General features: G+C 44.3%; 1 protein-coding gene across 1 annotated transcript in view; it reads right to left on the bottom strand.

Annotated features, from left to right (window-relative positions):
- The window catches only part of T265_10841 (hypothetical protein), a gene marked incomplete at both ends in the record, with an annotated part of 73,048 nt that overhangs the window by 3,493 nt on the left and 43,612 nt on the right, over positions 1-25,943 (bottom strand). The window contains 15 exons of the mRNA XM_009177322.1: positions 600-766; positions 3,987-4,152; positions 6,173-6,854; positions 7,687-8,234; positions 9,156-9,288; positions 11,158-11,255; positions 12,707-12,855; positions 13,994-14,165; positions 15,593-15,920; positions 17,711-17,938; positions 19,725-20,117; positions 20,648-20,847; positions 21,034-21,314; positions 23,672-23,858; positions 24,773-25,051. Coding sequence (XP_009175586.1) covers positions 600-766; positions 3,987-4,152; positions 6,173-6,854; positions 7,687-8,234; positions 9,156-9,288; positions 11,158-11,255; positions 12,707-12,855; positions 13,994-14,165; positions 15,593-15,920; positions 17,711-17,938; positions 19,725-20,117; positions 20,648-20,847; positions 21,034-21,314; positions 23,672-23,858; positions 24,773-25,051 — 4,011 coding nt within the window. The remainder of the gene's footprint in view (positions 1-599; positions 767-3,986; positions 4,153-6,172; positions 6,855-7,686; positions 8,235-9,155; positions 9,289-11,157; positions 11,256-12,706; positions 12,856-13,993; positions 14,166-15,592; positions 15,921-17,710; positions 17,939-19,724; positions 20,118-20,647; positions 20,848-21,033; positions 21,315-23,671; positions 23,859-24,772; positions 25,052-25,943) is intronic.

A 25,943-nucleotide genomic window follows, 5' to 3' on the forward strand; every position in this document is an offset into this window, starting at 1 on the left:
GATCAGCTTTCGATGAGGAGGACAACGTCATATAGTGTCACCATGTGTAAAAAGAGCTAACACTGTTTGCGAATGCGCAGTAACGATTCACACGTTGTCATCAGGAAGAATTCCACTGAATTTAGGTAAGATATGATGAAGCTAGTGAAATTACAAAGGCTCTCGTTAAGTCAACACTGAAGCCGTTTGTGTCTTTATCGGAAGATGAGTGATAAAAAATTGTCGAACTTCAGTAAACACGCAACAGACCAGGACGTTAGTAAGTATGCTATACCGATGGATGTGAAGGTATACACTAACTTTGGTAATCAAGTTAAGACGCTCGTTGGGCAAAAATTTAATCGAATGAAACAACGAAATTTGCGAGTAATCGTGCAAAGGCAGTGGCATACATTCAATTAGAGTAAAGCCTGACTAGCTTCTCTGTGTGGGGTTGCAATTCGCCAGAATTGCCAGCGCACCATAGAACATCGAGTAAACTGACCACTTATGTTTGAACTGACACGCCGGTAAAGCACCAGCGTTTCCTCTGGTGTTGCTGCTAATGATGATGGTGATGACCAATCACATTACAGAGAGCAGCACAATCTAAAACTGACCTGTCGTAACCAGTCTAGGGCAATATCGTCCTCTTGGAAGAACTGCAAGACGACCGGATCATCAAGGATAAGCTCCATAAACATCTTAATCGCCCTGCTGTAGTGAGTGAACGATTGTCGGTAATGGTTCTCAGGCCGAGAACTGGTCAATCCAGTGCGATCAGCATCTGTGATCGAGAGAAGAGAACTGGAATGATAGAACTCTTGGTGGTGAGTGAAACAAAGTAGCTGAACAAGCGCACAGATACCTTATCGTCTATAGACACTTCACATTGGAGTATCAGTGTCACCTACTTCCAATGGATGGTGCTAATAGAAAACAGCATTTTAGGGTTGAAAAGTCGGATGGTTAGGTAGAACCCTGTTTTTTTTTTTGAATACGTAAAATCAAGACCCAGATGCCTCTGTACATGTTAATGAAGAGAGATGAGGGCGTTAAAATTGAGGATGCAAAATGGCACAACAAAGTCAATACTGGAGGTAGATTATTCTGAAGATTTCAGGCAAAAGTGCCGCTGACGAATCAGCAACCCATGGTCAAGGGACCGTCTAAAAACTTCAAAGTGTTACAATATCGGGGTGGCGTCAACTGTTCTTGAAGATGTTAATAGGCTGGTTAGATGGGTCAAAAACAAGCAGGATTTAGAGTAGATTGGAAGAAACTGATTCGCAAAACTGATGACTGAACTGTTGTAGCGATAACAGAAAGGGATCGAGTATTAAAGACTGGTATTTGTTTCAACTATGCCATGTTTGAAGCAATAATTCTATGAGCAGTACAAAAAGCCTCTTGGTTATGGTCAAGCGAATGCGATCCTCTCTCATTGGGAAAGAGCTCATTCAGAAGAATAGGAACAACCTTAAACAATGACGTATAGGGATTGCAGATGTAATGCTTCACTATTCGATCAGTGAGATGTAAAAAAACTACTAGGATGAAAGAGGGTACACAGATCACATGACAACTAATGAACATAAACGTGCTGCTCACCATGAAACAAGGGTAGGATAACATACACTGACGTATACTGCAAAATCAGTTCTCATGGACAAAGACATCATCGGGCACGATATGAGAGGAAAATGCCCGTCAAAAGCTGAACGGCGTTTAGTCTTTGAGCAGAAGGCATAACAGACCAGGCAGCGTTGAAAATAGAGGATTCTAGTGAACCAGAATGGATGGACTGAGTTCCGAACCAAACCGCTAATAGACTGTTGTACCCTCTGAATTGCATCCATCAATAGTTCTAAATGTGGCACGCTGGTCGATTTTATAGATACTTGAGCAGAGCAATCAAGCACCTGTCTCATATTAAACAATCAATCAGCGTCGGTTAAGCTAGGAACCACAACAGGTGGTGCACTGCACAACAGGGAGTTTCTCAAGCGCAGTTGACCACTGTTATAACCAAAAACACCTGAAATATTCACTCTAGTGGGACAGTAAGGATTCAGGCAGCGAACCACCGCAACATTTGCTGCTGCCAGTGCACTGCACATGTCGGGGGCATCCGACAGAGCAACTTAGCGCACCTGTCAGGGATAAGAGGCGCGTCCGCTTACAGGCTGTCACTGGTCGCGCGGTCTCTCGTGATCGGGATGCTTGTTGAGAAGTTTCGCAGCACTTTACTTGAAAACATACATACTGTTCACATGCAGTTTGCCGGGACCACCACTACTTCCCTCTATCCCTGTTTCCACGTAGAATGACCAGTTATTGAAGTGGCCAAACTGCAGTATTGAGTCGCTCTAGCACATAATGCACACCCGGAAACCATAGGCATGCTACTGGGAGAGATATCCATTTCATGTAAAGCTTAGCAAGCTTTTGCCGACATGGCTGGTGTTAAAAGACTACCTCGATTGTTACGCTACAGTCACAGGGCTCCAACATGCTTTACGCACATGGATGTGCTATTTCAAGACTGCATCGTTATAGACGGATTAGTTGTTCACTTGTTTCAATCGGTTGCATATGGTAACCAAATCATTACAGCTTTTGTATTAGGCACAGAAAAACGATACCGGCTTCTCACCTGCAATGATTCCTGCCATGCTGTAGGGCATTGTTGATCCCGCATAGAACTTGTACAGAGGGGTTGTCCTCTAGTGAGTTTTATCATACGGAAGAAAAGATTTATACGTTTTATTCAAAACGTCTCCCTTTGCCTTTTGGATAGCAGCAGGCCTCGTTAATGTGCTGTGGGCTGTAACATTAGAATTTGTTTACATCGGTGATTAGAATTTCCTTCCGCGTTTGCTGGTCTGATTTAACACAAATTCTGGCTAGTGTAATCCAAGTGGAAGAAGTAGAATGGACGTGAGGACCATCGTCTGGGTCGGCTCAGCCAGTCCATACTTGGATGGTGGGATATCAATCGCTTTGCGATTTTCCAGTGCTCGAAATCGCAGATATGATTTTCTTCCATTGAGATAAAGCACCGACTTGCCAGTAAAAATACGTGCCACACACCCACATGGTCCACGGCGCGCTACCATGTTATATAGCTGCACCACTTAGTCTCTGCGCTCGTTTCACCATATATTAATTATCGATTATTGTCAGATGCCCTTGATTGCGTTTGCATGTGCAATCCACTATTAGCTTAAGGAGAAGAGCTGCAAAGCACTTCCACAGGTTCCGTAATAAACCTCATTTGGTGCACCTTCCATTAGACGCGAAGCGGAGTTACAAGAAAACCAAATATCACTCTCATGCCTAATCAGTAGTATGAGCTATCACACCAGTAGTATTAGTGATTCGCCTTAATCCTTAATGTCCCACTAAACTGAATAATTTATGCATTCCGTCAGCACCTAAAACTAAATATGTTACTTGGGTAAAGCAGTGGTCGACTGCGCTTGAGGAACTACGTGTTGTGGAGTGCACCATCTGTTGTGGTCCCTAGATTAACTGATGTTGATTGTTTGTTTGACATAAAACAGGTGTTCGATTGCTCTACACAAATCTTTATGAAACCAACCAACGTGTGCCACGTGTGGGGCGGTTGACGGGTGAAATTCAGAGGCTTACCTTACGATACAACACCTTATTAGCGACTTGGTTCGAAAATCAGTTCATCCATCATGGTTCACTAGAATCTTCTATTGTTAACGCTACTACCCAACAGCTGTATGCGATGTGGTCGTGGAACCGGCTAACTTGATTTAGTCGATCACAGTATTGTGTCGCGGGAGTAGGTCCACGAGCCTTCTGAACTGCACACTTGTCATAGCGCTGGGGTGAACGGGTGTCTGAGCCCAACAGGTAGCTTTCTCTCATTTCATGGGGATTGATACAGGTCTATGGGGATCAACCATACGGTACACGAGCCCCCAGCAAGTCCATCTTACCAAACAAGAACCCGTCAAAATGGAGGAACTTACTGCCTAAAGCCCATCGAAGGCGGTTGGCTTTGTGTGAGTCAGAAATGGTGAGTAATGACTGGAGAAGGGACAGGAGAAGTGCAACGTCCGTTTGACAAGAGTTGATTCCCCAAACAATCCAATCCAAGGTAAGTTTGGAGAAATCGAGATTTTCATACGCTAGAAACTAAACAAAGGCAGAACAGAGTATACTGGATGATAGCATAGAAAACAGAAGTGCACTGTTCACATAAATATTGTATAACCAAATCTTGACGCAGTTAATCAGTCACATGATTCTTGGTTCACCGTTTCAATGCGACCTTAAAGTCATTTAATAGCAGTCGTACACAGATACACCAGAGTCGACTTTTACAACGGGAAAGTGGTGTATCAAGCCAACGGGAGTCCATCCACCAGCAGGAAGTGTTACCATACAGCGAATTTGTTATATTGTGCTTTCAGTCCTATCCAAACAATTGAATACAATCTTAGCCAACAATAAGTGTTCACACATCGTCCTGAACAACATCCCAACTAATTTGTTAACAGGAATTGGGTTCGCAACATCAATCAACACAGAGCCTATGCGTATGTACCAGTGCTCATTAAGAAATTATACTTGGATATCTTTAATAGCGGCTCAACCAAAGTCCTAGACAGCCATCGCCGTGTACAGTCGACTGAAAAGCATCAAAAACGCGTTTCGTTCTAACCTCGAATGAATCCTCTGTTCACGTTCAATAGTGCGCAAATGGGTGAGCTACTTACCAGAGTTAGACAAAGAATACCATCATTGTCAACGAAAGTAATACACCAACGTTGCACAGTATCCATACATCTAGATGATCAGTGCTATGATACCAGAGCACCCAGTCACTCAAACAGGCCCATCGGCAGCCGAGTAATGTACCTCCTATCAAATTGGGAAAAGTAGCGAAGTCACACTTCACAAATGCCTTACCTAACCATCAGCTCATCTATTCACTCAGTAGCAGCACTGAGAGGAACAACGTCAACTGTCCATATCAAATAACCGCAATGCACTTGCAACGCCGCATCCTAATCTTGTGCTAGTATGCAGTTCGTGACCAGTGTCAGCACCACAATTTCGCTTTGCTCTGCTGAGTCCCAACAGAGCAGTTGGGGATGGGGTGGTGTGATCTGGTACTTCAGTTGTTACCAAAAAGAGGTCATACATTAGGAGATAACTACTCATTAGTAGACCAGTCTTATGGCTTTCTGAGGAGGTCCTGTGGTGGAAGATTTCGGGTTCGATTGAATCACCTGCTTCTTGGAGTATTTCAAAAGAGACATCGTTAAGGTAAGAGGACTTATTTACTGTCACTCGTAAATAAATGCTAATTACCACATTCCCTGAGCTGGCGCGATAAGCCTACGTAACTTATACACTGAGTCTGATTCCAGGTCAAAAGTAATCCATGTGCTCCGTCCTCATGAGAACCAAAGTTCGATCAGATGACGAGTAGAAGCTAACTCTGACCAACACGTCACCCTCGATGTAATCGCGAAAAGCGCGATGTTCCACAAACGAGGATGTTGATCCTCACTTCGGACAATTCCTTGTCGACGGATCGTACGAGCCTTCTGAAGAGGGAATTTCGCTAACCGAGGCTAGAAGCAGACTAGCTGTCAAATACATGAGGTGCTCAAAGTGGCCTATTGGATTACCTCGGTTTATCCAAAGATTGTGATATTTCGCAGAATACAGGGTCACTGTGTAACTTCTTTGTCAACTGCGCGTCGTGCACTACTCGACTAACCTCAAGGTCATTGGGCCTCAACCGAGTGTCGCAAAACTGACTAACAAGTAGACACGTTTCACTCAAACCTCAGAAAGTCGATGTTTTGCGCGAAGACAGAGAGGTCATCAGCAATGATTCCGGTTGAATATCACGCCCACAACATGCTAGCTGTCAAAATAGCCTCACCAATGTGGTCTTAGCAGTAGTAAAAAAACGTACAGTCCACTGAAAAGGGAATTTCCCGCTAGCGAGTATTAAACTCTCCTGACGTAAAAACAAATTCATTAATGGTTATGTGTTCCAATAAGGTTCCTCAGGAACCAAGCAGTGGGTTAGCCCGACAGAGAATAGTACAAACTAACACGGCTACGTCGGAGCAACGACAAACTGCAGTTTTAATTTGCGGGGGAAGTAAAGCTTACATCACTTCGAGCAACTTACCAACAGTGTATTGGTGACGTGATCCAGAGTGGCCGAGTTGAGCCAAAAACGCAAGAAAAACGACATTGGCTGGTTACTGCGTGGTCGGAAAATAATATCAGCCAACTGGTTCGAGATGGGTGCTAATGCCGCCCGACCAACTCCATATGGATTATTCTGATAACTTGGCTGGCTGGCCACCATGTCCGAGGAGTCATCGACAAATTTGACGTCCTCGTTTGCTGTTGTGGATGTTGCTGTTGTCGTTTGCTCAGAACTGGAAGCTGGAGAGGGTAGTTTGCTGTTAGGGGAAGAGTGTGTATGCACTCGGCAGTAGGGGGACACATCCATTGACCGAATGAGAAGGGATAGAACAGACCAGAGGTTTGTTGTGCCAGCGGTCACAGCTGAAGATGTCCCAGAGGAAGAGTTGGTGCCATAATTGTACAGCGTGGAATAAGACGAATAAGGGGATGTCAGAGCGAGAACAAACGATTCAAGAGAAACCGAAAACAGCGGGCATAATGGTTCATTGGTGAGCAGTTGGTTGGGTTCTGAATTCAAGTAGTCGGGTAGATCAGCGAGAATTCGAATAAACTGACGTTTGAGAACTTCGGGAGTTCGGATCCCAGCTGAACTGATAGATGGTAAACTGTGTGGCAAGGTTGAGGGGGTAAACACATGCTGATTCTTCATCGCAGAACTGAAATGTGAAAATATGTAGCATTGGAAAGTTTAGAAAAACACCAGCAAAGATACATGAGACACAACAGGTTGTACTGAATATGGCACTTAGGATGAAGTCCCTGTGCAGATTGATGTTCTGAAACTGTCAGGTGGACTAGGAGTCTAACGGTAATCCAATGATTTGACCAAATTTCGACAACAAGAGGTAAAAAAAGATAGCCAGCCTATTTTCCCAGCATCAGTATTTCTTCAGCATAGTGCGCAGATTTCCCGTCTGAAGACTGGTTGATTTGACAAATGGTGTTCTGTCAAAGGAAGACATTTCTAGTCTGTATCTTTGATAGCCTATCGATGTTTTGAGCACTGCGAACCTGCTAGATAAGTAAAGCACGTGCATCATTTTTGATTAGGATGGTCACAACAAAGATGTAACCGGAAAGTGAACGGTGAGTGTACTTTCGAGCAATCCATCTACCGGCTAGATAGGTATTAATCATCCGACTGCTCAGATACACATACTGTCGAAAAACTCATATGGGTCAAGAAGAAACAGAAAGAAAGAAAGAAAGAAATAGAGATATCGTGAGATAGTGTGGTTTAGTAATAAGCACGCTGCATTTCGAAAAACATTCAAAGGTCCATTGTGATAACCTTCTGTTAACTTAGGACTCATGGGACCAGACATCACCCAGGAAGAGACAGAAAGAAAGAAAGAAAGAAATAGAGATATCGTGAGATAGTGTGGTTTAGTAATAAGCACGCTGCATTTCGAAAAACATTCAAAGGTCCATTGTGATAACCTTCTGTTAACTTAGGACTCATGGGACCAGACATCACGCCTGACTAACCCGAGAACCACTTCGACGAAGCCAAGGCGCAACAGCCTAAGCCGAGCAGCTTCTCCAGAATTAACATAGTCCAGAAAGATAGAGAAATATTGGTTCCATGTGTGTGGGTGGTGCGACAGGTCTCGATAGGCCCGACTGTAGGACGAACCGCAAAGAGCACGCGCTTGAATTGAGGATTGATAGCCGGCGTCTCCATACTGGTCACTCAGGTTAACCTGCTTGCTAGAGGTTAGGTCCCGCTTGATAAACTCGGCCGGAGAAGCACGTAGCTGTAATATGACCACTTGTAGCAACAGGTCCGTAAGACTTGGTTTCTCACACTGAGTATCATCAGTTGAACAAATGAGCGAACCAAGGATTTCGCGAGCAGATTCGGCCCGGGCGGCTAACGAAGCGTCCGTGTTCGCGGGATCGGGAAGCTTGGGGTTGTTGAAATACGAGTCGCGAGTCTCCTCGAAGGATTTTAGACAATCCAATGACGTTTGACAAAGCGTGGATGATTTGAATTGCGCAATGTACACGATCAGGATCGCGAATAAAAACCGAACCTGGAGCAAACAACACGTGGTATTTGGATGTAAGACGTGGATTTTTAAAGTGCTCACAACCCTAGTTACCAACACTGTAGTAAACATTAATCCATGTTCACAAAGAATAACCCCCTCTCCGTCCAACCAAGAGTGCTCACATTTAGAAGATACCAGATATATCCTCGCCCCATGGTAGTATCTGTCTTAGACCGTTGCTGTAATGTATTACTGGGCAACAAAATTTTGATACCACGTACACAGTTTGCCACGTTGACCAGCGACAAAACTTAGGCGTAATTACCAGAAATTACAGGGCTGTAGACTGCAATGCCTGAACAAGGAAGATGGAAACGAGGAATGACGAAATGAGGAGATTCATTTAAGTTTAGACCGCAAACGCAGCTGATAGAGAAAAAACCCGTGGCTTAGTTTCTGTTCAGTATTGTGTAGTTTCAAGTCTAAACAACATATCGATGTTTCTCCCGTTAGTTCTTTCGGGTTAATTTCTGGGCTAAAGACTGGACGTGAAGAACTGCAGAGCCAGTTACAGAAATGCAATTTTCTCCACTTCGTTGCATCTAAAGTATGAGCAAAGAGAGCGACTCCATGCACTTCTTACAAATTCACAAAATTTGAATGAGAGTTATTCCTAAGCATTATCAAGGAAGCATTTGCACGACAACGGCTTTGAAGACTGGGAACAATGAGTAAAATCGTCTGTCCGTTCGATGATGACCATCATAAAAAATCTTCCCCCTCGCCTACTCACTCAACTTGCAGGTTGAGTGGGACGCAAGGACGAAACCTGTCAACGGCGAAACAGCACGTCGGAAGAATTCGAGTTGCATTTCATTGGAGGCGGTACTCTATCGAGACGCAGGCAAACTTTACGGGTAATCGTAATCAAGCAGCGGGAGAGTATTCATACTCAAAACGCACCTCCGGGTAGGGACACTCGAAAAGCAGCTCACAGACACGGTCTGGAGAACTGAACAAGGTCCACTGTAAGAACTTTTCTCGGACAACAGGATGCAGAGCCACCAGTCGGAGCAGCAATGGGATCCACAATTGCCTGTGGCGAGTGAAAAAAATGCAAGCAGGCAGTGTGCAGAAAGGGAATGTAATTAAAAAGCTTCACTGAGACACAAAGCAGAGGCGACAAGTTAGGCAAATGTTGACGCTCTTTCTCAAACCCATTCTATTATGTCAAGTTCTGTAAAAGAACACATGTCGAAACGTGAAGGAATGCGTTTGATGAATCCCTAAATTTCCACTAAGCGAAAAAGAGGTGGATAATCAACTCTCCTATGTTACCTCAAATCACAGTGCTTACTCGAGAAAGCACACCCTATCGCTATTATGTATGATTGCAACCAAGCAACTTATGTGATGGGTTTCGAACATTTTGTCACGATATAGAAATACACTGTATCCAGCTATGAAGTTGTGGGTGAGGGGATCAGATGGAAATCGCCGGTTGGTTGATTAGTCGACAGTATAGTAATCTTATATTAAAGATCAATAAGCGGGATTATTTCACTCTCTGGAGGTAGGTTGCTCAAGTGATTAAAGTCGTTCAGCTGTAGTACCCTTCCGGTGCTCAACTGCCATGCCACCCGTAGGTTGCACGAGGGCTAGCATACTGCTAGGTTGCCCAAGCCTAGACAGGGGAAGTCGAGAAGCAGAGGTTGGGTTCGAACCACAGACCTTCCGGTCAGTAAAGTCGCGCACTAACCACTTGGGCCATCTCGCCCAAGATTAAAGTCAATTGGTGAGGTTTACTTTGTGATTCTATATTCACATGCAATATTCTTCAACTATGGCTATACTACCGACCGACAGTCGGATGAAATAAACTGGATCAGGAATGAAGATACGAAGTGCCCAGACGAGTGAATCAGCAAGAGCACCCAATGGACTAGAATGCACAAGCATATAACAAACTTTGTGTCCCATACTCAATGAATGGGACTACTATGAGTCATGCGGATCCTTCAGCTGTATGCCGATGGAAGAACTCACGAGGACTAGGATACTGTCAGGTCGCCCAAGCCTAGATTGAAGCAGTCGAGGTGCTGAAACTGGTTTCAAACCACGGATCTTCCGGTCTGTAAGCTGGCTCCTTAACCACTAAACTCTCTCGAGTCTTGCGGACAATGCTTGGCTGATTCCCAAATAGAAATGAATATATTCCTTGGTAGAACTCATTTATAAGACCACTGGAAACATTCCGGTTTAGCCCCCTTGGGGCTAATCGGGTAGGCGTTGTCCCTGGGTTCCCGTCATCCTTAGATTCCACATGAACATCAAATTGCAAACAAGTGGCACAATATACTCATTTGCTAATCGCCTTGGCGTTGCCAAGTCTCCCGTTTATGGCCTACCCACCAGATGAGCTTCAAGAAGAATGAAGATGGTGATGGATTGTTGAACGGTTTTTACGAACTTTATAAGTGTTGCAATACCTCGAGTCCTGTGCCGAAACGTGAGGCTTCTGTGCGGCACATACCGGTGAAATATGTAAAATGTAATCAACACTTAACGCCGATTTCACTTGCAAATAATCGCACTTACACAAGAATACGTTCAGCAACACAGCTTTGTTTCCTTTAGTAATTCCGTCATCAGTGCGACTGTCAGAGTGGGGAAATCAATTTAAACAAAACCTTCCTAACTTGAGGTAGAGTTTTGCAGGGAAAAGTATCACATTTTAAAAGAGAACTTTGGAAGGACGTCAGCACTGGATCAGACACCACTCGCTGGAGTAGAATACGAACCACGAAGCTCTTTGTAAACTGGCTACATCTTAACTGCTGAGCCACAACCCATACAGAATTCCAGACATACGCATAAATCCATCAGTTGCATTATGGTGAAACCAGAAACACATCGCTAGCAATGTATAAATTGAACAGAGTGGCTATAGACAACAATCACTTACCAATCTCGCGCGACGTTCTGGAAGCGCACAGTAAACGAATAATTGACGAGAAGCTTGAGCGTTGTGAGCGCCAAATCCTCCGATACAGCTGGTTTGGCCTGAAAAGAGACAACAGGAAAAAAGGCGCAGGAAATTAATCGAATTACGTGCGATTTCGAATAGAGGAATGCTTGCGCTTTAGAAACCGGTATTGTGTTCTAATATGGGATGGAGAAAACTGGTGCGAAACTGGTGCAAGAAATTTCAGACTCATTACTCTTTGCTCATAGTATTCACGTGAACCATACCGCTGATGATATTGATTCACATCTAGACGGAAGCATCTGGTACGGATAGTTATATAGAAAAAAGAGCAAAATCCAAAGCGGAAAAAGGTCATTTAGGGAGTATTCATCTCCTTTGGACAGAAGCCTGTTATCACTCAAGTAATGCATCGGAAAAGGGCTAAGGAAAATAAACCCTTGATCTGACAGCTGCGTCACTTCGCGTGGGATGGTTCAGCTCAGGTGTAGAAAGAACAGGAACGTTTTCGAAAAAGTTTGTTGAACTGAGCCAACATTCGAGCAGCTTTCCAGAAGAGAAAAACGCTACGCTCAGTTTTGGTGCAATAGAAAGATCCCTTGCCGGTTGAAAGGACTAGGGACTGTGTGTATAAAATTAACTGCAACGATTGCGCTAAGGTTCACAGAGGACAAACTGCCAGGGAATTGCACACCAGAATTGGTGAGCATAAAAGGGGGATAAACAAACCACCAAGGAATGCAGAAGAATACCAAACGGTGGTCAAAGACTCTGCGATGGTGATACATGCCTTAGACACGAGACAGAATAGATCTGGAGAATGTGGAAGTCTTAAGACGGGGACTGCGATTCACACCACAGCGGCTGACAGCCGAGGCCGTGGAAATTACTAAGCATCACAGCGTGAATAGAATCGAGTGTGTGGATCTGGCGAGCGTATGGAAAGCGGTCTTAGATAAGCCAAGTTGACACGTGACGGTGTGGCTGTCAATCCACGTATAATCATTATAAAAAACCGGGGGTTGGGGGTGGAAATCCCAACCCGACCAAAGGTCACAGCATCCCTCTTACACACCTATCCTAGCACTAGCTCATCCACACAGACGGACAGGAAGTTCAAACGACGTTCAAGAGAGATCATCAAATGAACCGAACCAGACGAACTAGACCCTAGACTGGACCCAAACACATGTAGGTTTCCTCACCAACCCAACACTTGTTCAACCCCCCTAATACTCTAAAATCCCTCGGCCGACACCCAACAGAGATTCAGCTTGACTTAGCTGATTGGTTCTCTTTCCATCTTAAATCTCGACCAACCTCGGAACCTAGTCACTTGGCCTGACGAAGCTTTCGTGTCAAAAACGAAACGCTGCCCAGCAATAAATCTACCGACTTTCGAAAACGATGACTACCCAATCGGTTCCAAATGTTTTTCACGTGATTGAACAGAAACGTTGCTCAAAATCACACGAATATCAACAACATCGGGTTTAACCGTCAATGAAGGTATCGACTCAGAACTTACAGAACAAGTATCCAGGGTTGCGCCGGTCAAACTGGCCAGAAAACGACTCAATAACGGATGGAACTGCATTTGTTGGTGCAAATAGTCAACGTTTTCACGGTTAACCATCTTTTTTAATCGAGGCGTTATGGAGAGTTCCTTGGTTATCGCTGATTAATGGAGTACAAATAGGGAAGACATATATAATGGCATGACTATTTCATACTATATATATATATATATATAATGCAGATANTATCCAGGGTTGCGCCGGTCAAACTGGCCAGAAAACGACTCAATAACGGATGGAACTGCATTTGTTGGTGCAAATAGTCAACGTTTTCACGGTTAACCATCTTTTTTAATCGAGGCGTTATGGAGAGTTCCTTGGTTATCGCTGATTAATGGAGTACAAATAGGGAAGACATATATAATGGCATGGCTATTTCATACTATATATATATATATATAATGCATATATATGACGCACATAAAGAATCCCGCATGTGTATGAAGGAGGAAGTGTACGCCAAAATGAAGAACAGCCGTGCACTGGTGTATCTTGCATGTATCTGATGGAAGTTCAGCAATTTGGAGAAACAAATGAGAGTCCTTTGGCTCTAGACGAAGCAGCCGTGTGCCAGCAAAGTACAAACGATAATCCACATATCCTAAATATGATTACAGTTACGGGGGTCCATACGCTTCATACTTTGTCGAAAGTCTGTTCATGAAAGTCATCCAAGCCTCAAGCCACGCAACAGCAACTTGCAAACGACGCAAAGCGAGAAATATGTGAACTGCTCCACGGTTAAAAAGGTATTAGGTTAACGCACAACTCTAGAGTAAACACTCCAAAGCGCTAGTATCAGGCTATTCTAGGTTCGTTCCATCTAACTTTGTATAGTTTCGTCTGGAGGCTTTGAAAAACTGCCATTCTACGAGACTGGAGCGCAGCTATTTGACACAATGTTCCCATAGAGATGTTTATCAGCAACAGCCTTGTCAATGAAATCGATCGCTATTTTCGGTTACGCCTCGCTAGCACATGCAGGTCTGAGGCCTGTGTGTCCAAACGGAGCTACACTGTAACAGTAGGGAGAAGAAACTTGTGATTCAGACTACACAATTGGCTGCTTTCAGTAGAAAGGCAAAGTGTGATGTGAGTCATGATGCACTAAGATCAATACGTCCTTGAAGCAAACGACTAGAAAGAATGATTAGCGGACGTCATAAGAAAGATGTACACGGCTTACAACTGATTCACCAAAAAGGGAAAAGAAAGAAAACCATAGAATATGGACGCACCAAAATGAGACTGGAAGTCTTCACGCTCGTAGAACAAGATATAAGCACTCCACCAACGAGAATTCGTCCAACAGAATGTGTATTTGTTGCTTTCAGATGGACCACTTGTAGAATCACCTCCAAACCATGCTGCCTTCGCCTCATCTTCTTCGTCCATTCGAGATAAAGTGACCTAAATGGAGTTGAGAGGTTCTACATTAACAACATCGTCATAGACCACATAGCACTGATGTTCATCACGGCTCTTAGGTGGGACAAATGCAGGAGGGCGGCTCTCAAGCGTTTCAGTAGTGTATTGGCAGCAATCGAAAATGGAGCGTAAAATCGACCAGCTGATTAAGCTGCAATGTACTCTATCCAATTCACTTCGCTGACTGATTGGCCAAAGCACCCGTTTACTGCTGATTAAACTGTTCAGACTATTGGACAAAAATGCTAACCTGAATAAAATGACAGACATATGAAATGACGTAACAGGGTTCAATAAACCAGACTCTGGATGGCCGGATGCATAAAATAGAACAAATACTGCTGTTCTGAAACGGAACGAGTAATGTTGTAAACGGATTTTGGGCACGTTAAACCAAATGGGTCTGAAAAACATTGTCAATATGGCCCTACAAAAAAGGCGACATCCCTTTGGGGTCAACATTAGATGTGCTGAATTTGGTATGATAAAATGGTTGGCTGCGCGAGATCTACATGGTCAGCTTTCCAGCCAAAATTTGCCGAGGCAATTTTCACAGTAGGAGACAATAATAACAGTGGGTATCATGAGTTTGCCGCCTGGCTATTCTCTCTCACCTAGATGTAGTGGTCACAAGCATGTCCAAAAAGCATCACTGAGGTCATTTATCCGGGGAGAGTGTTATGCTGAAAGTTGAAGGGATTAGTGCCTTGCAATGAAAGAACTAACACTGGTGCTTATTGCTGCGCTACTATTCTTAGCGATGGCTCTCAACAACCCCCTGTGCGTTTGTCCGTTGATCGTACTCCCTCAAATCTACATCGACATGCTCCATACAAATCGCTTATGGCCTACCTACTGTGCATAGACACCAATGGATCAGCGGTCGTAGACCGGTTTATCCACTTCGAACGCTAGTTGACCGTATGTGGCAACTATTTTTCTCTCCAAAAACACATCATTCACGAGAAACGGTCCACTGATCTTGGCCTGCGGAGTGGTCTGCCTTAGAGTAGGACATCCTCTAGAAGGAACAATAACGCAGGGACCTGCTATTCTGATAGTGATTTCATCGGAGAATCTTATTTGACTCGAAACTTATGCGTAACCTCTTTGTATATCTTTTCAGTCCGCTGTGGGCACTCTACCGGTGAAGTACAGCCCCACTATCGACGCTATTCAAAGCTGTGTAAAGTCTACAAAACCACTTTGAATGGTTGAAAATTGTGAACAGTGGTGTACATGAAGTGGCACCACCAAGTGATATACTGGTATAAGCTTCTGTGTTCTAGCAAGCTTCACAGGGCGAAATCATGGTTGGAATGAGCGCTCCCAGGAGACACTACAACCCGATTCAGTTCCTTCTATCAGTCAGATGAATTTAGATAACTGCGCATTAAACGGGGACCCACCTCAGTATCGTCAAACTTGTACCACTTATATGTCTTTGTCTTCGGACAAAAGTGTCGGATAAAAGAGTAGTAGTGACCAGCCGACGCCTGGCCACTATGGACCACGACGCCCCGGAGTGTGTACCGAGTGGATGGGTTCGCAAACCATTCCCCGTCCTCTTCGGGCGGAGGGTTAGTTTGTTCGGAGTTCAACTCTTCCATCGTCTCCCCGCTTGTCAAGTCCACTGTGGCGTTTGGAACCTGACTACTTAATCCCTGTGCCGTGTATGGGTACATGTCCAGTTCACGAGGAAATTCGAAGTAGTCGTTGAACTTGATTGCAACACCTCTGAGGAAACGAAAAGAAAAGATAATGATCAGCATTAAGGAAAATCGAAGGTAAATACGACACTATCAGCAGGGACGTGGATAAGTTTTGATCAGGTCACGACCTAGAACTGAGGCAAGGTGAAGTAAAAAAAACCGTTCAGCTGTAACACCCTTCCGGTGCCTAGCTGCCACGATACCCGAAGGAAGCACGAGGGCTGGGATACTGCCAGGTTGCCCAAGCCTAGACAGGGGAAGTCGAGTGGTAGAGGTCGGGTTCGAACCACGGAAACGCCGGTCAGTAAATTCGCGCTCCAACCGGATGGGTCATCTAGCCCCAACACGGTCAACAAATAAGGTATCAAACAGTGGGTTAATAACATGGCAGATATTATTCTTTGTAAGATGGACATAATATCCCGATGAGGATCTTCTGCACCTGTCTAGATTCGTAATCGGAACGAATACACGGGGTTTTATTTTCTGCGGGAGAGATTTCCAGACTATTCCGAAACAGAAACACCGGAAGAAAATATGGGTGCCTCACTGCCATGTCACCACTTCTGATCGTTTTAACAAAACCTTATAGGGGAAATAATAAATGGGATAGGGACGTGAACCTGGAGTTAGCCTACTACAAACACCTACACCAATACTCAGACAATCAGGACAGAAGTTGACAGCATGAACGCCAATGACATTTGTTAGCCACCAGATCTTTAAGGAGGGTCAAGCGGCCCCATTCTGGAGGATAAACAGTGTCAACAGCATCCAAACTCTTTGTGTCATCAATCATTCGCTTCTGCCTTGTCAAATTCTGTCCACCTGTAGGATTCCGCTACTCCAAGTTAGACAATTACCACGTCCTTCTCCGCAAGCAGTGAGTCTACACGCGTAACACACGGCCCATCCAACTTAATTGGCAAAGCTGGATGCATTCTTGAATGAAGTACCTTACGCTTCACCAAAGACCCGTTCCCTAATCACCTAGTTGCAAATCCACTCGTTTCAGCCGATTCCAGCTAAAGTTCTGAGATATCGGTGGTCAAAGACCCAAGGACCCTTCACCCGGAATGAAGATTTTTCACAGTCGTACAATAATACAGCTTGTGCTGTAGTCTGATACTATCGACTCATTCCAGTTGGCTGAGACTGTTTCTTTTACCCAGGTAGAGGCAAACAAGTTAAGCAAGCACTGACTGAAAATTTCACCTTGATGATTACACAGAACAGGTGAGAGGTGACATCAGCTTCCCTGTCAAGGGTCGAGCTTAGTGCTACAGTTCAGCTGTAGCACCCTTCCGGTGCCTAGCTGCCATGTTACCCGAAGGAAGCACGAGGGCTGGGATACTGCCAGGTTGCCCAAGCCTAGACAGGGAAAGTCGACAGGTAGAGGTCGAGTTCGAACCACGGACCTTCCGGTCAGTAAATTCGCGCTCTCACCACTTGGGCCACCTCGCGGTTCACACTCAGATTCACGTGGGGTCGCCGAACTGCTTCAAAGGGTTTTCTAAGACACATCCATGAAGCCTACAGTAGTTCTGTAAACTTCGATTTTGGTATCCCGAGCCAATGAGGCTGTTATCCAACGGACCAAAAGTAACAATTGAAAACAGATCGAATCAGACAACCTAAAGGTATGAAATGCGGCAAAGACAGCCAAGCGGTCGAATCCCATCGTGTAGTTCAAGGATTTACCACTACAACACGTAAGTCACATATGGTAGACAAATTGATTGACTGAAATTCGGTCAACCACACCAAGATTACAGAATCCAAACAACGTGCTGGTTATGCTGTACACTAACGCACCTGTCCCAGTCATAGTCGAATCTTTTAAGTTGAATCGCCAATACCTTTGGTAACCGATCAATGCACATGCGCTTCAAAGTGGTCACTTTCTTGTTACAGTTCTCACACCAGTAGGCATTGTCGCCTTCCAGACGATCTCCTTTCACATATTGTTCCAAGGATTGTAACAAATTTTGGTGGTTACGAATGTCCACATTGAGTGTGGTGAAAGATTCGTTTCGCGAATATCTGGAAAAAAAAGAAATAAATATGACAAAGTCTCAATGTGATGAGTGAACGATTTCTATTGGAGGTAGAAGAGGGTAGTGGGCGCTTGAATGAAATACAATGATATAGTTATTGAACGTAACTTGATACCATGGTAATTCCCTCTGTGCGTTTGTGTAATTAGTACTATAAAATTTCGAACCCACTTCCTTTGATATTCGGGGTCGTCAAACCAACGTGTGACTCAAGGTTGTGTCGGGGAACTCAACGGTAGTAAATATTCAACTGTAATACTCCTTTGGTATCCAGCTGACATGCTACACGAAGGAAGCATGAGGACAGAGACGCTGCCAGGTTGCTCGAGCCCGCACAATAACGGTCGAAATGTTGACGCTGGGTACAAATTACGGACCTTACGGCCAGTAATTTTCCGCCATAACCGCAGAGCTATCTGGAGCTCAGAATTGTGTGCAATTAGACCCTTGTTTGAGAAGTTCCGAACTTACATTTCCTGCACTTCATGATTTCGGAAAACAAGTGCATTTATGTCAGGATGCGCCCAGACAGAAAAAAGCACATGCAGAGAGTGACGCATCCCCAAGGTCACCATCGGTTCGACACGTCCGGAAAGTAGGTGAGTTGGCGGCTCTCACCAAACACGGCTCAGCAACGTACGACCAGCGTAGTGGGCCTGAAGGTCCTCACGACCGGAACACCCCCATTGGCTGTACAGAACGAACAAGTGAACGACCATATTTGGCCATTTAGTCACCCTGTATATTACGCAGACGTTCTGTATGTTCTGTCCTGACAATACAGCCGTATCCCGAGTTCTCTCTCTTCTCCCTATCGCGTAGCCTGGCAGGCTCAGCGCAGGCGTAACCAATCGACGGCCACCCACGATACAACAATTTACTCTAGATTTCTAGCGAGGAAAAATCCAAAAAGGCAAACAAGGCGTCCATTAGGTCAAAGTACATGTCAGAGTTTACAACCTGAGTCCGGTTAACGGAAAGTTGACACTTTCTACTTTTTAGTCTTCTCATTGGTTGAAGTGAAAGGAAACGATACCCTGTCACAGATATTTAGATGGGTTGACACAGGTAGACTGTCCGACTAATTTAAAACGGAAAAAGTGTTGATCACGTGTGTGTAAAATTCGGGGAAATTCATGAAAACTTATACGTGATCAATATCCGGAACAGTGTAGAAATGCGAAGAAAAAAGAGTAAAACAGCGTACCGTATGGAACCGTTTGACACGATGAAGAGCCGTGGGAAAAAAACCCAATTCCATGGCCTATTCAGCACTAGGGATCATTCAGAGAAATTGTTGAAAAGCTTGAGGGACCGGGACGACGAACCGTTTGCGACCATGAATTTGATGTCGGTTCCTGCATAAGGCCACTCCGAAAACGAATATCGACAACATGTACGACAGACACAATAATAATAAATATAAGGTAATCATTCAGCTGTAACACCCTTCCGGTGCCTAGCTGCCATGCCACCCAAAGGGAGCACGAGGACCGGGATACTGTCAAGTTGCCCAAAGCCTAGACAGGAGAAGTCGAAAGGCAGAGGTCAGATTCGAACCATGGACCTTCCGGTCGGTAAATTCACGCTCTAACCACTTGAGCCATCTCGCCGCAACTGGTTGTTTTCAAAGTGACAGCCAGCTCGTCCATGCTGCCTTAAGCAAATAGTGGTTCCAGCTACCGTAAGGCTCGGAAACTTTCGAATTATCGTAAACGAATAAGGTGGTAAGGTGCGTTTGATCAACCACTAATCGCCCAGAAAGAACTTACCGGTGTGGACAGTCGATGCAGATTTTCTGATCCGCAAACGTTCCGCCCAGAACTTCCTCCACCGCTTTGGACATATTGCACAAATACAGACTCTCGTCCACATCATTTCCCAGAGTTTGGAGGAATTCTAGTGCATCTTGCTGTTCACTCAATTTCACTTGTTCAGAAACGAATCTTGTGATGGGAAAAACAGGTCGATACAAAATAATGAAGAATAACCTCGAAAAGAACATGAAGGACACAAGATAAAGGTGAACTGGAATGGCAATTCGTTTACATATGGAGCAACCTGTTTGCACCATGATGGTACGCACAAAGACTCCCTTAGGTTTGCCCGCATCCTCAAAACTGGCCGGCCGGGAAGACTGGTTGTACAAATGTACAGGGGCTTTGCTAAAAAGGGTCTTCTAGAACTTGTGTTAGATTCAATCAATTTCAAAGTTGTTGTGAAGCTGCGCCGTCATAGATGAAGGGCTACCACGACAGTATTCTTCACATTAAGCAATACAAACAAGACACCGGGTTGGTCGGATGATGGTCTGGAGACACTGAGAATTAGAATACCGACCGATTGATTGAAAACCCGTGCATTCCAAGTAATGCTTTTAAGATTTAGTACCAGCTGGATGGTTACAGATGCATACCAACTTTTGTGCCAATAACTGCGTTCTACAGTGGATACCATCGCATTGTCCGAACACTCGAAAAAATGTCAAATTTGTTTACATGTTACTACATGTTATTTGATGCAGAATTCACGTGAATTTCGTGGTGAACTCGTGCAAACCATAGTCAACGATTGTAACGCAGCTGTATTCAACCCTTCTGAGTGCAAACGCGTTGACACCCACCCGCACTGTTCTATTGAACGACTGGATTACTGGAATCGTGGAAAATACAGCCAATCCAAAAGACGTACTCACCTGAATTCATGCCAAAATTCGGTCGGCCTGTAGGATTTCAACAGACTATGGTTCAAATGTCCGAATATGGATTGCAAATGGAAAAGTAAACGAAGTTGATGCGTCTGTTCGCCAGTGAGCGGTTTGCGTTCTTCCGAGGATTTTTGTGTACGAACCTCTGATTCTGGTTTCTCCGCGTCACCCGACGTGGGATCAGTCGGCTAAAAACGGACGAAATACGAAAGAGGAGCGACATAAAGTGAGAGAGAGAAAAGGATCGCAGAGATCGAGTCGATGCGACCACGAATTCTAGTGGTGCGCTAATGGGCTGAAATAAGGAAAGATATCACAATCAGTCAGTTGAACAACTGAAAGTGAGACTCCAGCAGTGAAGAAAGCGGACTTACCGAATCCGTTGATGCAGGAGGAGAGATTTTGGCTGCTTCAATTAAAAGCACGTCAGACTCCTTGCTGCCCAAAACATTCTCTTCGTTGAGCCGAAGTTCCGGTCTAGCACACAAAACAGCGTTTCTGATAGGAATAAGTGAGAACAGCTGTTGTAGGATCGCATTCATGTAACACGTGGCTCCACCGTTGCGGAGTCCGACGAAATGAGAAGTCTTAGAAGCTGAACTATAAATTGGCGGAGGAGTATAATCCCACGGATAGGTTGAAAGTTCGAAGTCATCTGTGAAAGGATGAAATAAGGCGGGAAAAGTATTGGAAAGCATGAGTACGCCGCAGATAGAAACTGAGGACTGGAACTACACAGGGTATAAGCTGACGTTTCAAGATGATAGGGTTATGGAGTTGACGGTTACGCTACATCAGGAAAGTGGTAAACGCACAGAGACTACAAAAATCAAGCACCCAGTTCGTATGGACTCAGACAGGCGATCAACAGAAGTCGGAGGCACCCTATGCAAGTGATATTCGATGGAATATAAAAATTACTTCCTTTGAGAACAAAATAAAATCATTCAAAACGGAAGGTGACTCGGTAACAGATAGAATTTACAACTTTTTAGTTTGACACATGTTACCATGGAGACTGGGTTGCCTGAAATTGATAGGCTTTCTGTGAATAGGTATCTTGAAATGGGATGTTTAGATAAACAGAGCACGCGCGAAAAAACATATAAGGATGTATCCGAAGTGAGGCTATCATATCCTGCTTGAAACGTTTTCGGTTATCGGCTCACATGTTAGATTGTAGGTGTATATAATCATCATCAGCTGTCAGAGATTCGTTCGCCGATGATTTAGGGAGAAGCGGTAGATAGCTACGCATTGGAGGCGGTATTGTCAATACAGGGGTATCAGTAGAGTTTCCAATGGGGATGCCGGAGAGGAAGTTATGAAGTAAAGGCAACATCTTGGATGCACGAGCGCCAAATTAGGGTCGACTAGGCCATGTCTGACAATATCTCTAACCACTGACTTATTCCGTTGCGAGGTCCACCGAGACAGCAATGGCCAGCTCAGGTGAGTTTGTTGGCAATGGCTTTCATACCAAGTCATTGTTTGATTAGAAGCCCATAAATACGTTTTCTCATAGATTCTAAGTAAGCATCCGTTTGTCCAAACGGTGGTTATTAACAAATTCTGGGCAATGTTGCCCCACAAATAAATAAGTCTTGACAAAGAAACCACGAAAAGTAGTGCACTCTAAGGCCCAGATAACGCAAGCACCTATGGAATTTTCAAGGCTCAAGAGCGACTGACGAATCCAAAGCGCCAGAACCACAGTCAGGTAGAAAAACATCGTAAAATCCATGTAGGTGACTAACTATTCTATACAAACCATATAAACGAAATATGAAAAACACCATATCCCCCTCTTGCGGAGATCACCTTTGGAGGACGCTAAGTTTCGAGGTGTTGTACACACACTGTGTCCACTGAGACCGTGAAATAAACCTTAGTTGTAGGTATGATTGAATATAATTAGTTTACATTTTACTTCTTACTTGCTTTCATGATTGGCACTCTACGGATTTTCAACCGAGTTAGGTTAGTGCTAGGTGAGTTGTTTTTTTATCCGTCTTGCGGGGCTTCTTCCGGATTCCCAGTGAAACAAATACCCTGCTTTTGATTAAAATATGTCGGATAGCCATAGCCTTCAATTATAAGTGCAAGACGCTACGAGACAATCACATTTAGATGCCAGATCAATGAAGTAGCGCAGCTCAACGCGAAAGAAAACGCCCCCTGCTATCTTCGAAAAAATATTACTTCGAGCAAACCCGATGTCAGACAAATTAGTTTTCCCCATCATCATAGCTGATCTGGTACGGTTTGGGTAAGTAGTCAGTGCAAAAACATGTGATACCCAATTGATACCCACAGTTTAGAGCAGTTCATGTTCACGTGACCAAAATAACTGATATGCGGATTCTTTATGGGCAGATAAAAATGGCACAAAGTAGTGGGGCTGCAACTGGTATAGCTGTTGAAAAAATCGGTTCACCATGTCACTTTTAGGTTTACTAGTGTAAGAGGTCCAGAAACAGCATGATGATGGCATAAACTGACTTCCCTTACGGGACAAAATCTCGATTGCGATTGCCAAACCACTTTATACCACCAACTTTCATGAACAGCTGAATAGGTTGCAACCTGATTACGTGGCAACTTTATCATCCACGCAAAAACCGTCGGGCGCAGCTTATGTATTTTCTAATTGACTGGTTTTAGTCGTTGCTTTCTCCAGAGTAGTCCAGTTTGCGTTCCCTGTGTACCTCCTGTAAGAAATGTCCATAATATGGACACCAGGATCGGCAAAAAGCCAGACGATACTCCAGGGAGGATATTTCGCAACGTCCCAAATAGGCGGTACTTTATTACGAAATTAGGGGATCGGAACTTTGCGAAAAGGTATCGATCATGTTGACACAGTGCGAAAATAGACAAGAATTCCATATTCGTATGATATCTGAGAGGGCCTGGTGACTCCCAAAGCATTCGCATCGTCTCCCGAGGAAGAAGGGGAAAAAAGGTCACTACTACGACAATTTGACAAGCTGTGGTTAGAAACTGACTCACCAGGGAAACAGGAACGGCATAATTTCGAAGACAACAGATGTACCGCCGAGGGGTCACGTTTGGCCAGAGCCAGTAACAACTCGAATACACTGTTTAGGGAACTGTCAGATAGGAATCCAGCACAAGTTGTCGAAGGGGTCATATCGTCCTGTTCTCGGGCAGGAAAAAGCAGGGACTGGAGTATATCCTGAAAGGAATAACAGAAATATGTTGTAAGATTGATCAAAGCATACAAAGTGTGATGTAGCAAGTTACCTAGCTTAACCCCTTATGTTCTCAACCGGCCAGGTTGGTTTTTAAACATTCATACAGAGAGCATCACCAAGAGGTACTTAATACCGTTAGCTGACAATTGCGGGAAAAATGGTTGTAATTAGAAAAACTCCATCAGTCCCCCAAATTTGACCTGGTTGAGATGTATCCAGCATGTTCCATTGGATCCACCTGGNGAAAAACTCCATCAGTCCCCCAAGTTTGACCTGGTTGAGATGTATTCAGCATGTTCCAATAGAATCCACCTGGAAGTGATAAAACAAAGCGGATTTCTTAGGACCATTTGGAGAGATTAAAACAAATTTTTAAAATATCTTCCGAAGCAGACTTCATTGGATTGTTGTATTTCATAACTACCATACCGGGAGTGGGATTGCGTGAGATGCGAGCTTGGGACGTTTGATCGCAATACAATCATACAGCATTAACATATTCTATCTGAAAGGAACTTTGCACAACTGGTTCTGTCAGAAGGCATTCCGAGTGGGTCTCAAGGATACTGTCGATTGGACTGGCTTGTTCAAATAGTACCTATCTGAACGACCTCAAGTCTATATATCCATTAGGTCAAGAGTGATAGACCACTCGGATATGTTACTTAACATCGGATCAAAACGTTGAGAGTGGTGCTCATCCGAAATGCACTGCGCTCATAGAAAGCGTCGCGTTGAATTTAAGCTGGTCCAAGAGAGTGCTTCCAGTACAACTGCATGTGGTTCAGTTCACTTGTCAGCTGTGAAAAACGTGGGAGCAGGGTTTACGTAGAGTCCAGACAACCCATATGTATATTATATATATATCCGAGGACAAATGCCACAAATTACTTACAGTAATCAAAGGAGTGAGATATTGCTTCTGAAATGCCGTGTAACCAACAAGCATTGGTGATACTGGACTACTGGTCTTCGATGAGGTCGGCGAATCGGGCGTTTCCGTGATACAAGGAAATGCCAGCAAAGCACTGCAGATACGCATGTGACCACAGAGTAACTGATCGGAGGTGTTTCGCGATGGTGGACAATCTGTGTCTCCCGGAGCAGGATGAACTGATTGTAAAGAGCTGAGTTCAGAGTTTGGACGTTTATCTTGCGACTTTCGAGAAGCGATCTAAAAGACACACCAGGAAAAGTAGGAATAGTGAGTCAGAAGATGCATTTGTCAGTTCTACAAAGGCCGCTTGAGAGGACCAACAGAAAACTGTGCCTCCTGATAGGAACTCAGCGTAAACGAAGTAAAAGAAAGCCGCAAAAAGTGCTTTTATAAAAAAGAAAGCAATGGTGGTTCCGTATACAATGCGCTTTATATCTTGCCATCGGAATTGTACTTGTGCGCAGAAATGGGGCGGATCGGAAAGAATTTCAACAAAAGCTCGCTACCTACAGCAAAAAGGAAGTCGCTTGACCACCAGTCGTCTGCTTGGTAAACTAAACAATATGAACTCTTTTGGAGAAACTGTTGCTCGCAGTCTGGTTACAGTGACCCTCTAGCATATACCTGTATTTGTTGGAAGGTTGATAAAAAAAGTCCTTCAACCAGTCTATTACATCGTTCATCCAAGGTGAAACAGTACTCGTTCCATGCCTAAGATGTACATGACAGACATAAGTAGTGCGATGGATCGAATAAATAGAAAAAGACTTGAGGTGGTGGACTTACTAATTGATCAGGTAAGAACAAGGCACCGCATACGAACCAGTAAACCGTAAACCAAGATCATGAAAGCCGAGCTGAGACAGTAAGAGGCTTGGTGGGATATGTGGGTGCGAATAAGCTTGAGTGTACGTGCACGCCAAACGAAACTTATGAACGGTCTTAGTATGTTTGGGGTCGAGGAAGGACCAGAGTACTCTGTTTCCTCCGTACATCGAACATGTGAGTACACACAGAAGGATTAAACCATTCAAATAAACAAACGAATGAGATGGTTGGCATGGCTTTCGAACCATCGGATGAGTATGCAGTCTTCAGGACCTCGTGGAAGCCCTGTTGCACAGCGTAA

The sequence above is a fragment of the Opisthorchis viverrini genome (genome assembly GCF_000715545.1).
Source record: "Opisthorchis viverrini unplaced genomic scaffold opera_v5_428, whole genome shotgun sequence".
NCBI classification, from domain to species: Eukaryota; Metazoa; Platyhelminthes; class Trematoda; order Opisthorchiida; family Opisthorchiidae; genus Opisthorchis; species Opisthorchis viverrini.